We start from the raw sequence: 15302 nt of genomic DNA on the forward strand, positions 1-15302 counted from the left end.
GATTACCTTCATTAGTAGTCTTTTCCATTTTTACATATTCGAAAGAAAGATTCTTTCTCAGCTTATAATAACTTTTACAAACCTCTTTACACCCTCTGCGCCCTACTTGGGCATGGCTCATACCCCAGAAAAGGGATGACATAAACATGGCCAAGAGCTTAGCAGTGTTATAGAACGGTCACTGTGATATATAACCTTTAGTCCAAGGCGAAGACTCATGCAAACTTACGACCATTTATATCCTGTTCACAATAATCTTAACGAAATGCAAACATCTTTAAAAGAAAATTTTGAAACATATTCCTAAATACAGATTTGTCTATAATTATAGAAGTGTTAAATCTGGTAGTTTTAAACAAAGCGATTATAGGCGAATAATGTTTAGTTTGGTTTGTTTGGAATTAAGCACAAAGCTAAACAATGGGCTATATGTGCTCTACCCACCACGGGTATCGAAACCCGGTTTTTAGCGCTGTGAGTCTGTGCCACTGGGGGGTGGCGAGTAATTAGTGTCACTTATTGTTCCTCAATGCCTTTCAATAAACAATTTCTTTAAAAAAAGTCTTATATTAATGTATTAAGTTTTGTCATAAACAATGTTTGAAACAAACTGTTAAAATTATTGTACCAATATTTCAACAAATAATATCTAAGGCAAAATATTTCTATTATTTAACCGGATCTTCCAATAAACAATACCTGAAAAAAAACTAAGAATAATATATAAAATACTTTAATAAGCAATATTTAATAACAACTGAAATATGTTAATGAATGATATTTATGATAAAACACTACCATAATAAAAAACATTACAACATACAGCCGAGATTACAGTACCACATCTTTAATAAATAATAATTAAAATAATTTGATATCCAGGAAACGCTACTTACATTGAGCTACTGATGGAACAAAAGTCTATCAGTTGAGATCCAAACATAAGGTATCCTAACTGAGCATATGCCAAAAATACAATAGAAAACATAACGGCAAAACCAAAAAGGTCTTTTGCTCCCTGGAATTTATAAAATAATAATAATAAACTTCACATACGAAAAAAAATCACTTTTTAAACATTATCTTAGATAAAAGCTTAGTTTTTCAGTAAACGTTTTCTTCATAAAAATTAAAACTATTTTTGTTGCATTTTTATAATTAAACGAATTTTAAATAAAATATCACGGAAAATAGGATAAGCATTTTTTTTAGAAATAACACTTATTGAGAGTGAAACAAAAACAGTCCAAAGAAATGTTTAAGAAACATTTTACAAAACTGTGAAAATCTAGGAGTTTTTAACAGAAGTATGTGTCTTTACTTTAATAGACCTTACAGAAGTGTTTCAGTCATTTGTAATTAAAGATAACATTACACATTCTTTTTTTAACACAACTATTAACCCTTTAAAAGAAAACTGCCAACAGTGTGTGACATGTCTTTAAAATAACACTAATATTGCTTTTGTGTGAAGTTATAATTTTTGCTAATGTGTTATCATACCGTGTATTTTTAAAGAAGAAGAGCCCCATTGGCTAGTATGTTGGATTTTAGCCGTGATGTGCCGATGAAAACATTTAGTTTTTTATGTGTTGTGACCCTGGCACAGCTAATTTTCATGAAGCAAAATTACTCAAGGAACCATTGTTGTTAATTGTTTTGAAGGTTAAAAATAGTTAACCCCGGATATTATCAGTAAGATAGGTATTTGTACCCTTAAAATTCAATCTCGTTATTTGACTAAGATCAACCTTATAGACTACAAATGAGGCCGGCTTGTTTCACTCTACCTAATAAGCAATTCGATGCCTAAACCTTGAGTTATATGATCTAGCCATTCCATTTCGCCAATATACCATATAAGGTGCCACCTAATTTGAAAATATCGCTAAGAAATTCGTGAATTCTTGAAAGTTGGTCATGATAATTCATTAAACAAAATGTATCTATAATCAAGAGTTAGAAATTAAATTATGTTTTACATGAATAAAGTTACATAATTATCAAAATACATTAGATCTTGGTTGGTAGAACACAATATAATTTCAATGCTGCAGGTTGAGCAGGTTCTTCAGAAACCCGGAAATAAAGTTTCACTTTGAATATTCCGGAGTCATTATTATGTTTATGAAGCCACTAGCTTACCAGATAGAGTACAAAACCATCTGAGGTCAAAGTTTCACTCTCTATACCTCTTAAGAGAGAGTGTTATTTGCATAAGAACATTGGTCTCGGAGTACTAATGTTTGCTTATCTGGGGTTCACAACATCCCGGATAGGGACTTTACACACAGTTCTAAACTAGTGAAATTTTGTGAGATATTACTGAGAGTATGGCCAAAAATACTGCTAACAGGGCGTGTACCCAAATAATGAAAAAATACATTGTTATAATTTAAATAAGAACAGTGCTTTTAATTAATTATACTTATAATTTGGTTCATTTGTATTTCTGATCTATTAAGGCAGCTTGATTTGATCAGAAGATAATGTTAATTAACATTTGTAGTTGCTTAGTTATGAATGAGCTTATTGGTTTCAGAATGTTTGTTAAACGCAACACAAAGGGCTAGCTTGCATATTACTGTACCTAATTTTGAAATAATATACTAGATGGAAGGCAGCTACTCAACAACATCTGTCATAAACTCTTAAAATACTCTTGTTTGAATAAGCAGTGCTGCTTCACCGTCATTCATATTTTTGGTCCGCATCCTCAAAGTGCAAGAGTACATATTTTGTACAAATAGAATGTTGACATGAATCTTTGGATTCACTGTTTGGGCACGCAAACAACTAGGTCATCCCCAACATAGGTGGTGAGTTAAATTACTCAGTTGCAACAGTACAAGTGATAGTGATTAGTTCGGATGTAGAAATCCATTCACATCAATGGATTTGGAGGAATATCTAATATTCAAAAGGGAGAGTCTTATGATTAGAACCTAGGCCCTGATCGTTTGTAAGTGCCTTAGTTTCAGAGTAGTTGTTTAACCTAAGAATCACTGATTTAATCATGCTAACGGAAAGCTTCTTTTACCTATTTCTGAATTTTACACTATATATTTAAAGAAGAATTGTTTCTAAAAGATATCATAATCACATACAATTTACTTAGTACCAAACATGGATTTAAAACGTGTTTTAACATTCCGAATAACTCCACTGATAGAGTATAAAACTAATTATCGAAGAAATTGACTTAAACCTGATGCTAGTGAAGTTTAAACTTACATTTAATATAAATAATTTATGAGGAAATTTTTAAAAAATGAGAGTTAAGCATCCGTCGAAGTTTTTCTTTTATTTATCTAAAACACATATGACAAAGAACTATTTTATGGACATTTTGTTTACAGTTCTTAACCATCCAACCATTTAGGATCTATTCAAACCAGAAGCTAACATTTCTGAAGGCATAGAAACTACTGTTATTATCTGCATTCTCTTTCCAGCTGGTAATTCGAGGGTCTCGGGTTCGAATCCCTGTCACATCAAACATGTTCGCCATTTCAGTCGTGGGGGTTTTATAATGTTACGGTCAATCTCACTATTCGTTGGTAAAAGAGTACCCCAAGAGTTGGCGGTGGGTGGTGATGACTAGCTGCATTCCCTCTAGTTTTACACTGCTAAATTAGGGATGGTTAGCGCAGATAACCTTCGTGTAGCTTTGTGCGAAATTCACAAACAAACAAAAAACTCTTCAGCTGGCCATTCGCAAATAGGTCAAAAACGTGAAAACTGAAGAAATACAAGGGCTTTCGAAATTTTCCTGTTCAAAGTACGGTCAGAATATATAATTTGTTGACGTATATACATTTACAGTATTAACAGAACAATAACAAACGACTGCAAACATAACACTTCAACCAATTTAACGTGTACACAGATAATTAAGTACTATTTTACACTTAAGAAACATGAGTTTTAAATGTTCATGTGTAATAATCGAGAAACTGATTAGAAGAATGATCCACATTCTGATATAGAAATACAAAAACTATCGATAATCTATCTTTGTCTTACTCTGGATAAAGTTAATTTTACACTTAAGAAACATAAGTTTTAAATGTTCATGTGTAATAATCGAGAAACTGATTAAAAGAATGATCCAGATTCTGATATAGAAATACAAAAACTATCGATAATCTATCTTTGTCTTACTCTGGATAAAGTTAAGGACAACTGCATCATGGTTTTGTTAAAACTCATGTATTTAAAGACTCTAATCCAGGACAGGAAGATGGTGACGGCGACGGCATAGTTAAACATAATCTGACCAAAGCTGAGTCCATGGAAGTCTGGAAAATTCTGTGGATTAGCCAATAAGCCTTGCAGCAAATAGCCTACTGTGAAAGTACGGTAGATGTTGAATACAATACAGTTAATCGAAGCCTAAGAAAAGAACAATTAGCATATGTAGACGTAATAATAACGTCTTACAAATAGTACGTAAATGTATAAGAGTATAACCTGTTATTCAGTTTATTCTAAAGCTGTAAAAAGTTTTCTTTCACAAAATTTTTTATATCTAAGCATTATTTGTTAAAATATCTTTCAAAGATAATCTCCTGTAATTAATTAAAACAACAACGTTTCAACTTTGTTTCAACAGTTACCAAAACTACTGCTGAGTATAGTGGAATGGATGGCAAATGGCTGTTATAAAAACACAAGTATAGAGGACGACGTTTCGAAAGTCCTTCGTCTTCATGTCCATTGACTTTCGAAATCTGTTCCTCTACACTTCAGTTTTGCTAACGAGCAGATCCCGTCTACTCATCATCAATGTTATGGCTAAAAAACGTATCGCAGAACAACCGTTGTTACACTGTTACAAAGAAACAGAACATCACATGCACAGAATACAATTTACACAAGTTTTAAAAATATATTGAATACTTACACAAAGAATTAGTAGATCAAAAATATTCCATACGTTTTTTAGATATTCTAATTTTTGATGGTAGAGCTGAAAAAATTAAAATATCATAATTATGATTAAAACCTCTTTTAATACGTTACTTACATATCTAAAAATACGTTACTGATTAATGAATAAATATTTAAAATTTATTAAGAGATATAATACAATAGTTCATTTATAATAAATATCAAGTTTTTGTCTGTAAGACGTTTTTCATAAGTTAATGAAGAAAGAGGGTTGATCACATGTACAAAATCGATGTAACTTTACAGTAGATGTTAGTTGATTTGTTTTTTGTTTCAAATTATATTGTACGCGCAACGCTACTCGAGGACTATCTGGGCTATAGGCCGGAATACAAGTAGCTCAAAATTAAGATCATTATAAAAAGTACGAGCTATCAAAGTTTCGACGTAGTATTATGTACAAAATGATGACTCATGTGTTGAGTGCATACAAAATGATAACTATTACAGTACAAACAGTGTGTCTAATATACCATGGAAAAAAATTGGAAGGGTCAGAAACGAAAGAAATGTAAAATGAAAGATGTCAGAGTGCGAGCACAAAACAATCACGCCTGTCAAACAAAGATCGTTTCTTAAACAAAGAGTATGAAACTGTTTTGTTTGTTTGTTTTGAATTTCACGCAAAGCTACAAGAGGGCTGTCTGAACTAGCGCTCTAATTTAGCAGTGCAAAACTAGAGGGAAAGCAGCTAGTCATCACAACCCACCGCCAACTCTTGGGTTACTCTTTTACTAACGAATAATGGGATTGACCGCAACATAATAACGCCCCCACGGCTGAGAGGGCGAGCATGTTTGGTGTAGCGGGGATTCAAACCCACCAGGCCATGCCAGGCCGATGTAAGTTGAATACCTTAATGAAAATTCAGTTGATACAAATGAAAAAAAAATTTTCAATTTGACGTTTTTAAGAAACCGAGTGCAATAATACTGTTGTGCATGTGCCACATTTTCAAGGTATTAAAAACAAGTTCTCTTTTAGACAAAGTTTACTCACAAATTCATTTTCAAATATTTTTTCAGAATTATAAACTTATTTCTATTTAAAGACAGGATTCCCAAAAACAATGATCATTTGTAACTTACACGTTCTCTGGTTTGTATCATCACTTGGAAGAATTCCCTTTAAGTGAACAACTGAGGGAATGGTGACTCCATTCCTAGTGATGCTTTGGAGGTGGTCTCAACAGGAATCTTGTTTATTATTAATAACTTTCATTACAAGCTCAAATTTAATGTCTATGTGTTCCACACTTATAACAGTTTTCTCTTTCTACCACTGTTTGGAGCAAATTTTGTTTCCTAAAGGGTTTTGGTTAGGTTTCTCAGAAAAGTGTTCTTTTAATAGATGCTTGAAAGACCTAATGTTCTATGGTTTATTTCTCATTCTAAGCAACCTGTTAACTGATTAATTCTCTGAGTTATTATTTACTACCATCAGAAACAAATTAATATTTCTGCATATTTGATTTGATAATCGCATAATTCCTAGACATTTTTAGCTGTCTATCACAAACCGAACAGTGCCTTTTAAAATGTACATTTAGCTTATTTTAGTGAAGCCTGCTTATTATTTATCATCCATTAAAGCATTTATGAATTGATCGTGTTCCATGAATTCATCATTTTACATGAAGCATCTGGATAAGTCTTTCCACGTTTTCCTCAAGTTTGTCTAAGGTTTTGTCCTTTCTCCTTACACTGATTATAAACTTTTGTTTAGAAACTCCCTTTTGGTGTGATGCTCAAAATATGTTTGATAAGACACCAACGAATGGACGGCACTCGTTATACGACTCTCTATAAGAAAGTTACTTTTTGTTGTTCTCACAGAACCTTTCGAATATACAAAGAGAATAATAGCTTGCTGTTTACAATAATACGAATTTGCTTTGGAAATTATTTGAAACTGTACCTGATATGTCCTTATGATATATTTTCATCATAATTTGCTATTTTCTCAATTGGGCAGTTTTGTTGAACAGGTGTGCTCAGTTCCTTAACTTGATAAATAATAATTAATATTTTGCGGCCACAGGTTGCACAACATTAGTGACAACAGGCATAAAGCAGGTGGTTTCTAACATTTCATGTTTCATTGTTGATAGTGTTTGAGGTTGGAAATTTCGAGTGGATGCTGGTTTGATCCTTGCATTTACTAATTCATTTATAGATGTTTTAGCCAGACATTGAATTCCTTTTCTACATTTCCTGTGGGTTCTTCACTCTTAGTATGATACTATCTTTCTGTTCTTTGCAGTTTTTTGTTATAATATTTGTATCTTTGTTGATGTCTTTTTTTTTTTTTACTTCTGGTGTCACTTCTATGACTTCATCAGTCTAGTCTTTGCACAAATATAATTTTATTCACAGTTTATATGTTAATATTGTAAGGTATCTTTTAAATTCTGACCTCTTTCTTTGTAATAGTTTTTGTTAATTTTCTTTTTCTTACTTTTAGATTTTTTTTGATATTTTCTCTTTTCCTTCCATTTTCTCACTATTTCTATTAATTTTTTTATCTCAATTCAAGTACTTGTTGTAATTTTAAAGTAGAATCTTGATTCTATTTTGGATTTTACCAAAATAATACTACTTCTGACAACAATGTTGTAATACAATCTGAAAACAAAACCTATAATTTTACACAACGTTTCAAGCTTAAACCCTTATTCAGGTGATGCGTATTATAGTGGTATGTACAGAATGTATGTCACGAGGCCTTGCTTATATCGTAGGTACAATTTCTCCATTTGGTTCAAACGAGAAATCTTCTTTGTACAACTTTACTTTGACAACTTATGACTTTTCCTACTATTACCTCTCACGTAACAGCTTTATATTTCTTTACACTTTTTATCCTGGTTCTCTTCACTAACGTCGTTACTTGACAACAACTAATTTACCAGTATTGTTTCATCACACTTTGAACCATGCTTTGAACTTTTCCTTTTATGACTTTATTTTAGTGATATTCGAATGTGTTCTGTATATGACTTTAACAGACATCGCCTGAAGAATGGTTTAGGCCCGAAACGCTGTGTCAAGTTAAAATTTTCTTAAATTTTATTTCCATTGTAACTAGTTTGTTTTTTTATTTCTTTAACTTAGTCTTGCATCTTCTGTGCCTTTTTTGTATGTTTCTGTTTTTTATTAACAGTGTTTTAATGGTTACTTTTGCGGTTCGAGTTCTTTCAAGTTCTTATTCAGTAAAATCAAAATACAAAGTCAAGTGCACTTAATGATAACGAAAGTGTTTTAATTCTTTGATTACAAATTTTGCAAGTTAGCTTGACTAACTTTTACTGATAAACCTAAGTGCACAATACACATTAATATAAAAATGCTATTCATTTGCTAGCTTCTTTCGTACATACAACACTTTTTGATATCATATATTCATTTTCTTCATCAAAACACTAGCTCAGTATTCACAAAACTGAACTACCAGACAATCTGATTATGCAACTCGTTAACTTCGTAATTATTTTCGTACCTGAATATATTTTAACCCAATCTTATACTACTGAAATCGTTTCCTAGTTTCAAGAAAGTTTTATTCATTAAAATTCTCTCTAGACAATCAATAATAAAAAGTTCTTAATTAAAAAATACCTAAAACAGTACTATAGAAGCTTGTGTGTGCCGTATTATCATAAAAATACAGTGATTTGTTCATTTTATCAACAGCTATTATTAGTGTGTAACTTGCAGTCAAGTTTTACTTAGCACATTGAGATTACACATTATTAAATCGTATTCATACATTGAGTTTATTCTTGTGTCAAAATTAACTTTAATTGCTATAACTTGAATATTTTTAATTAAATAATGATACAGAGTTAATAGATTAGTTATTCCGAGATTTATCACCATGTATTATTCGCCAAAGGGAACTTTCCAAAATATTGGCTCTGCCTAAATATCACTAAAAATGTACCGTAATATCAATGAGTACAGAGAGTTGAATACATTATATTAAAACGGTTTTATACAAGCAAATCAGCAAGTTATGAGACACAAACAGCCAAAATAAAGACACAATGGAACAGAATGTATTAAAGTTACACTTTGACATTATTTGGCATTTGTAGTGTTCTGCTTTAAAATTAATTGAAAAACAAAATATTCATACATTTAGCTCATAAAGATGTGTTCAAATTGTGAGTTTATAATTTCCAATGCAAAGATATCCCTTGTGTTTAATACTATTGGTAAACAAAGTAATATGGACCAACATGAAACACTTATGAGGCGATCAGTTATACCATAGCCAAAACAAGCAAAGTCCAGTTGGAAAAGCCATCCATGTGTCTGTCGTAGTCGACAGTAAACAACATAATCAAGAAGGGTGTCCATCTGGAAGTGTGACAAAAGTCACTTGTACACAAATTTCTACCACGAAATATTTAGGAAAGAAAAACCAGGTATAGGAAACTGTATGACCTGCACTTAGCTGGGGAAAGCTCCAGTATTTGATGTTATTTGACGATGCGTAAGTGTACTTTGATAACAGTCTTGTGCCATTATATACCAGTCAGTGGGCAGAAAAACAAAATCCAAATGTGGCACCCGGCTTGCTATTATTGCTTGACACTGAAACAGGGACAGGTTAAGAATCAGGTGAATGGATACAGAGTTCAAGATAAGCTCTTGTTAGTTTCATAGCAACAGTCTGGAGTCTGTGAATCATGAAGAAATGCTGGGTTAGTGAGGTTCAACAGGGTATTAGTTCACTTAGAAAAACCTTTTAGTCAAACTTCAAGCAGCTAAATAATGAAACAGGTTTTCATGTTATTCCGTAAAACAAACATGTTTTGTTGAATGCAGAGCCTATGGATTTTTGTGGGATTGAACAGTTGAAACGGTTACTGCAAAAACCTACGGACAGAGCAAGATCGGACATATTGAAATAATCCGTAATAACATGGCGAGGCAAGAAACTTCTGAAAACAGTTTTTTTTTAAACTGTAACCGAAGGCCTGTAAAAAATAATGATGAAGAACCTAAAAACACACCTCATTTTCATAAAAAATATGAATTATTTTAATTTATAATACAGGGATATTTCCCAGAACTTGCTTGTTCGTTTCTAAGTTTACAGTTTTTTTTTTTTTTTTTTGGAATTAAACAAAAAGCTATAGACTGGGCTATCTGTGCTCTGCCCACAATGGGTACTGAAACTCGGTTTCAAGCGGTATGAATTTGCAGACATCCCGTTGTCTCCAAGTTTACAGATTCATAATCCCTCAAACCTCTACAATCATATACTTTAATTGGGTCATCGTGATATAAAAAATAAAAAGTAACGAATTATCTCTGGATTCATTTTTTCTGAAGTTTGATCTCTTTCTCAAAAGAATGTCTTCAGAACTTTAATAACATCCAACATTACTTATATTGTACTTGACTTACCTCCTGTAACTCTTCCACAAAATAATACAGAGTGAAGATCACAAAGATGACTTCTAATCCCGCTATGAAGAAATCGTTTGTGCTGGTATAGCGAATCAACTTAGAAGTTTCAAAATTCCATGAAGGTATCATACCTCCAGTAGGTGGAAATTCAAACACCAACCTAAAAATGTACAGAACGATGCATATACTTGATAACAAGGAACTCGCTTTTAGGAAATAAATGTTTTGAGACGGCTTGATTGGGTAATGAAAACACTTTACTATAAATGTTCCTGTTCGTTTTAGAACAAAGACATATTGGATTATCTACTGTGTCCATGGCGTGGAACCAATCCCCCGATTTTAGCATCGTAAATCCTTAAACTTACCGTTGTCCTACCAGGGGACATCATGTTTAAATCAAAGAAAATGCAACCCAACTGACCGAAACGTAATCCTCACTTTAATCATTTTATAATTAAGGCCATGACAATACTAGCTAAATACATTTCCTGATTATAAATAAATTATAAGTTTACTTACATATAATATTTCAGAAACCTGTAATTGTATAAGCGTGAAATATGAACGTATTTGTTCATCTTGAAAAACAGGCCCTACACTATGATGAACTGAGTATTGCATTTGCAAACTATATCAACTCTTTTTACCTGTTAGTGGTTCGAGAATAGTGAATATAATTTAGATGATCTTATTGTATCCTTTAGGCGTGAAAAACAGTTTGACGTCCCGTGAGGGTTTACCTAAAGTTCAAATAATCAGGCGCGTTGTCTCAACAGGTCCTACTGCGTGTATGTTTAATGGTTTATATGACGTAACGATCGGTCTACTTACCTCACAACACAGAACAAGTTGACATTCGCATTGTAAACAGTAAAATCGAGGAAAACGGCTCGAGTAGCTTGATCAATCCACCGGTACAACTTCAGTTCCATTAATATTTCTTCAGTTTTCGACCTGTTGACCCCTAGGTCAACGTAGAAACCTCCTTTTCCGTACCAGGCCAACGTCCCCCAGTAGTTGGATCCCCCCAGCTTTTCAGCACTGTTGTAATTCCACCTAGTAAACGGAATTACTCGTAAAATTTCCTTTCAATGATCTACTTATAACCAATGACAAATCGAAGTGCTACTGCCATCATTATTTGTCATCTTAGAATATTGTATGTCATAAATTTGTAGCAACAAATAATTATTAGTTTGATTTTTTCCAATGTTAAAGTGATACAAACATTCACACACTGAGAAATTACTCATTACAATTCTGTTACAGTTAGTTTTAAGTCAACCAATGAGTAAATAAAAACAGCTTAAAACATTAATGTTAAAAATTAGTATGTAACCAAGTATAAAAACATAGTTATTACGTTAGTTAACTATACCAAGCATGAAACTCAAAGCAGTATTTTAATAAAGGTCTAGAAAAAATCTTTCTCACCTTCTAATTCTTCTTTTGTAATAAATGTATGTTTAATTTAATTATTTAAAACTAGCTTTGATTAAAATTATTAGTATATTTTTTATTTGTGACTACAAGATAGAATGCATCAGCACTTGAAATATTAAATAAACAACATCAATAATCTGTAAAAACCCTGCGGTGAAACTAGGTTTTTCAATAAGTAGATGGGGACCCGGCATGGCCAAGCGAGTTAAGGCGTGCGACTCGTAATCCGAGGGTCGCGGGTTCGAATTCCCGTCGCATCAAACGTGCTCGCCCTTTCAGCCGTGGGGGCGTTATAATGTGACGGTCAATCCCACTATTCGTTGGCAAAAGAGTAGTCTAAGAGTTGGCGGTGGGTGGTGATGACTAGCTACCTTCCCTCTAGTCTTACACTGCTAAATTAGGAGCGGCAAGCGCAGATAGCCTTCGAGTAGCTTTGCGCGAAATTAAAAACAAACAAACAAACAATACAAGTAGATGGACAAATATAAATGTGTCCCGCAAAATACAGGTATTTGCCATAAGTTGAATATCTAACCTGTAGAAATGTAATGTGCGTCATGAAATATAATCTGTAAGTTAATGTGAAAAAACAAAGGACAGGATAAAACCAAGTTTTGGACCAAGTTGCCGTTAAATACGCTCTGTGCTTTCAGTCGTAGGCGTGCTATAAAAACTAGCCGAGGACACCTGACAAGGAAATAAAACTTGTATAAAGGACAATGTTCAGTAATATTCCCCTTTCTTCTGTTATCTAATTCCTAACAACCTCACCAGATACTAATTGTACATTTGATTTGTAGAAAGCGACAACTGACTTAACTTATTGAATACTTGTGTCTTTAAATTCAAAGCAAAAAGCCTATAAAAAAGTGGGAGTGTACAATATTTCAGGGTTGTTTTTTTACCATCTTCTCAGGTGGAAATTCTAAAACAAAGTAGCTCATCTGCATCGTCAAATAGTTTTCAGCTACCGTATAAAATTACAGTAATCAAGCCAGTCAACTGTGGGTGACAGGAGCAAAATGTGTCACCCCATTTCTGGGTATTTTTCACCCCTCTTGTCGGGCAAGAATCTTAAAATAAGTTGTCCTTTATATACTGCCGGACATCGCCCAGTTACCATACCTGGGTAGTCCAGGCGAAAAAATAGGAGAAAATTTTTTTCTATTTCAGAGTCTTTTATATTTATCCCTTTTTTTCGACGGGAAATCTTAAAAATAAAATAACTTTATTTTATTAATAAGTTTTGGTTTGTTTGTGAATTTCGCGCAAAGCTATACGAGAGCTATCTGCACTAGCCGTCCCTAATATAGCAGTATAAGACCACAGTGGAAACAGCTAGTTATCACCACCCACTACCAACTCTTGGGTTACTCTTTTTACTAACGAATAATGGGATTGGCCGTCACGTTATAACACCCCCACGGCTGAGAGGGCGAGCATGTTTGATGTGACCGGGATTCGAACCCTCGACCCTCAGACTGCAGGTCGAATGCCTTAATTACTTGTCCATGTCGGGCCCTAAATTCTGAAGCTGCATTACATAACATCTAAAAAACATTGTTTTATTTTTTAATAAATCATAACAAAATACATTATACTTGCCGTAAATGAAGCATTTATTAGTAATTCGAAATTGTATTATTTATTTAACTTCCAACTAACCAGCGTTTCACATAGTTCATGTTAATACTAATAAACAGTTTTACTCACGCTGTACCGTCATATACTCCATACGATTGAGTAGCCTCGTTATTGGAAGAGTAGACACTGTAACAGTCAGAAATAGCTCTTTTAAATTCTTCAGGAATTGTACAAGAGTCATTGCGTACTCGTAACTGCCGTAATCGAGGCGCACCGAGTAATCGGTTAACGTAGAGTATAGATCTTTCATTACCATTCGTGGGTTTTTTGTTGTACCAGGTGTCCCAATATAAGGCATCTAGCATCACGTGCTCTGCAAACTATGTTTTAGATAAAGAACAGCGATAAAAACCTGTCAGTTCAATGCAATACATAACAAAAACGTATTTAATATTCTCTGGTAACTTTATGATACAATTGTATCGAACTTATAAGCTTATTTTGCAAGCGTATGTTCCAAACTTAATTTCGTTTATTTCATACTATATTAACAAACAATGGAAAAATCTACGAAAACGTTTGGTCAATGTAAACTTGAACATGTTGTTTTTTTAAAACTGTGGATATTAGCTTTTATTCTAAACTAGCTGTTTTGGTAATTTTATGTTATGAATTACTAAGATGTTATTTTATGTGAAGAAAGAAAGATACTTTTAATTTTTAACACGGGAATTATAAACTTCTAGTGTTCCTATGTATATACACCCTAGGGGTATGTCAAATATCTGGCAGCTCAAATAATTATATTTGACTTAAGTAAATTTATTTTTATTCCTATACAGGAAAAACAATTAAATTGAACAAGGCCTATTCTTGGCCATTGTTCGTTTTTCTGTCATAAAAGGAACTAATATACAAAATCACTGCCTGTTAGCCACTTCTCGATTGATCACATTTCTTGTTGGGACTTCGCTAGTTTCATTTTATAATGCCATGAATTATATAAATTGCATTAAACAGTTAAAAAGAAATTAAAATTTATAATATTTTATCTATGACAGAGCAAAATCACTATTATAAAACAATGCTTAATAACCCTTCGTTAGTTCAGGTATCTGATGATTCAGTATATATGAATAGCAAATTGATTATTTACCCTACTTTCCAATAAACGTTTAGTAAATATGGATTTGTGTACTTACAGCTCACTTTAATTCAATCTAACACGGAATCGAGTTATCATAAAACAACGAAAATAGTATGAAACTGAACTTTCATGCCTAAACCAACAGTGTTGATAACATTCTAATGTACTCTTACTTACTCCTCTGAAAGAGCTGTTCCCAAGGTATTTTTAATATCTGAAGTAAATATATATATACTTTATGGGATAAAGAGCTGTTTTAATGACATTTTTAATATTTAGAACCCATTCAAATATTATGACGCATCTTATACAAACATCTCATCTATGTTCTATGGGATTGAATCTGGGGATTTTCAATCAATCAATCCCCAGTTTATACTTTAGTGTCGGTTGACATTTTTATCCAGTATAATAAAGGCAGAACCCATTTCATTACCACAAGGCAACACAAAACGTCATATGATGTAAACTCTGCAATGTATAGAACCAGTGGCACCAAATTTGCAAGTGTTCATTTTCGTTCATATAACACTTCCATCACGTCATATGCGTCACGTTCTTATATACCTTGAATTGATTATCTTTCCATATTTTCTTAAAATTAATACATATCTGTTAACTCATTAACGAGTATGTTATGAAGTTATATTTTATTGGTCCATGGGTCATTTTCTTGACATAAGTCATGTGAAGTGTTTCGTACCTTATTCCGAAACAAATGCACCTATTCGTGGCAAGAGTGGGTTGATATA

At 32.8% G+C, this 15302-nt stretch overlaps 1 protein-coding gene across 1 annotated transcript; it reads right to left on the reverse strand.

Moving 5' to 3' along the window:
• Nucleotides 1-668: 668 nt before the first annotated feature.
• LOC143228380 (polycystin-2-like protein 1) lies at nt 669-13768 on the reverse strand. Its single transcript, XM_076459645.1, has 6 exons — nt 13533-13768; nt 11208-11432; nt 10371-10533; nt 4165-4395; nt 897-1018; nt 669-699 (listed from the first exon to the last, which is right to left on the reverse strand). Exons 1-6 carry the CDS (start codon nt 13766-13768, stop codon nt 669-671), a joined length of 1008 nt encoding a protein of 335 aa, XP_076315760.1.
• Nucleotides 13769-15302: the final 1534 nt, after the last annotated feature.

Source organism: Tachypleus tridentatus, chromosome 10 (genome assembly GCF_004210375.1).
Source record: "Tachypleus tridentatus isolate NWPU-2018 chromosome 10, ASM421037v1, whole genome shotgun sequence".
Lineage (NCBI taxonomy): Eukaryota > Metazoa > Arthropoda > Merostomata > Xiphosura > Limulidae > Tachypleus > Tachypleus tridentatus.

Coding starts and splice junctions, on each gene's coding strand:
- LOC143228380 (XM_076459645.1), bottom strand. CDS start 13,768: ATGCTAGATGCCTTATATTGGGACACCTGGTACAACAAAAAACCCACG. Junction 4,396..10,370: donor TTGTGGAAGAGTTACAGGAG/GTAAGTCAAGTA, acceptor TTCTTTTCTTAG/GCTTCGATTAACTGTATTGT. Junction 700..896: donor TGTTCCATCAGTAGCTCAAT/GTAAGTAGCGTT, acceptor GTTTTTTTTCAG/GTATTGTTTATTGGAAGATC.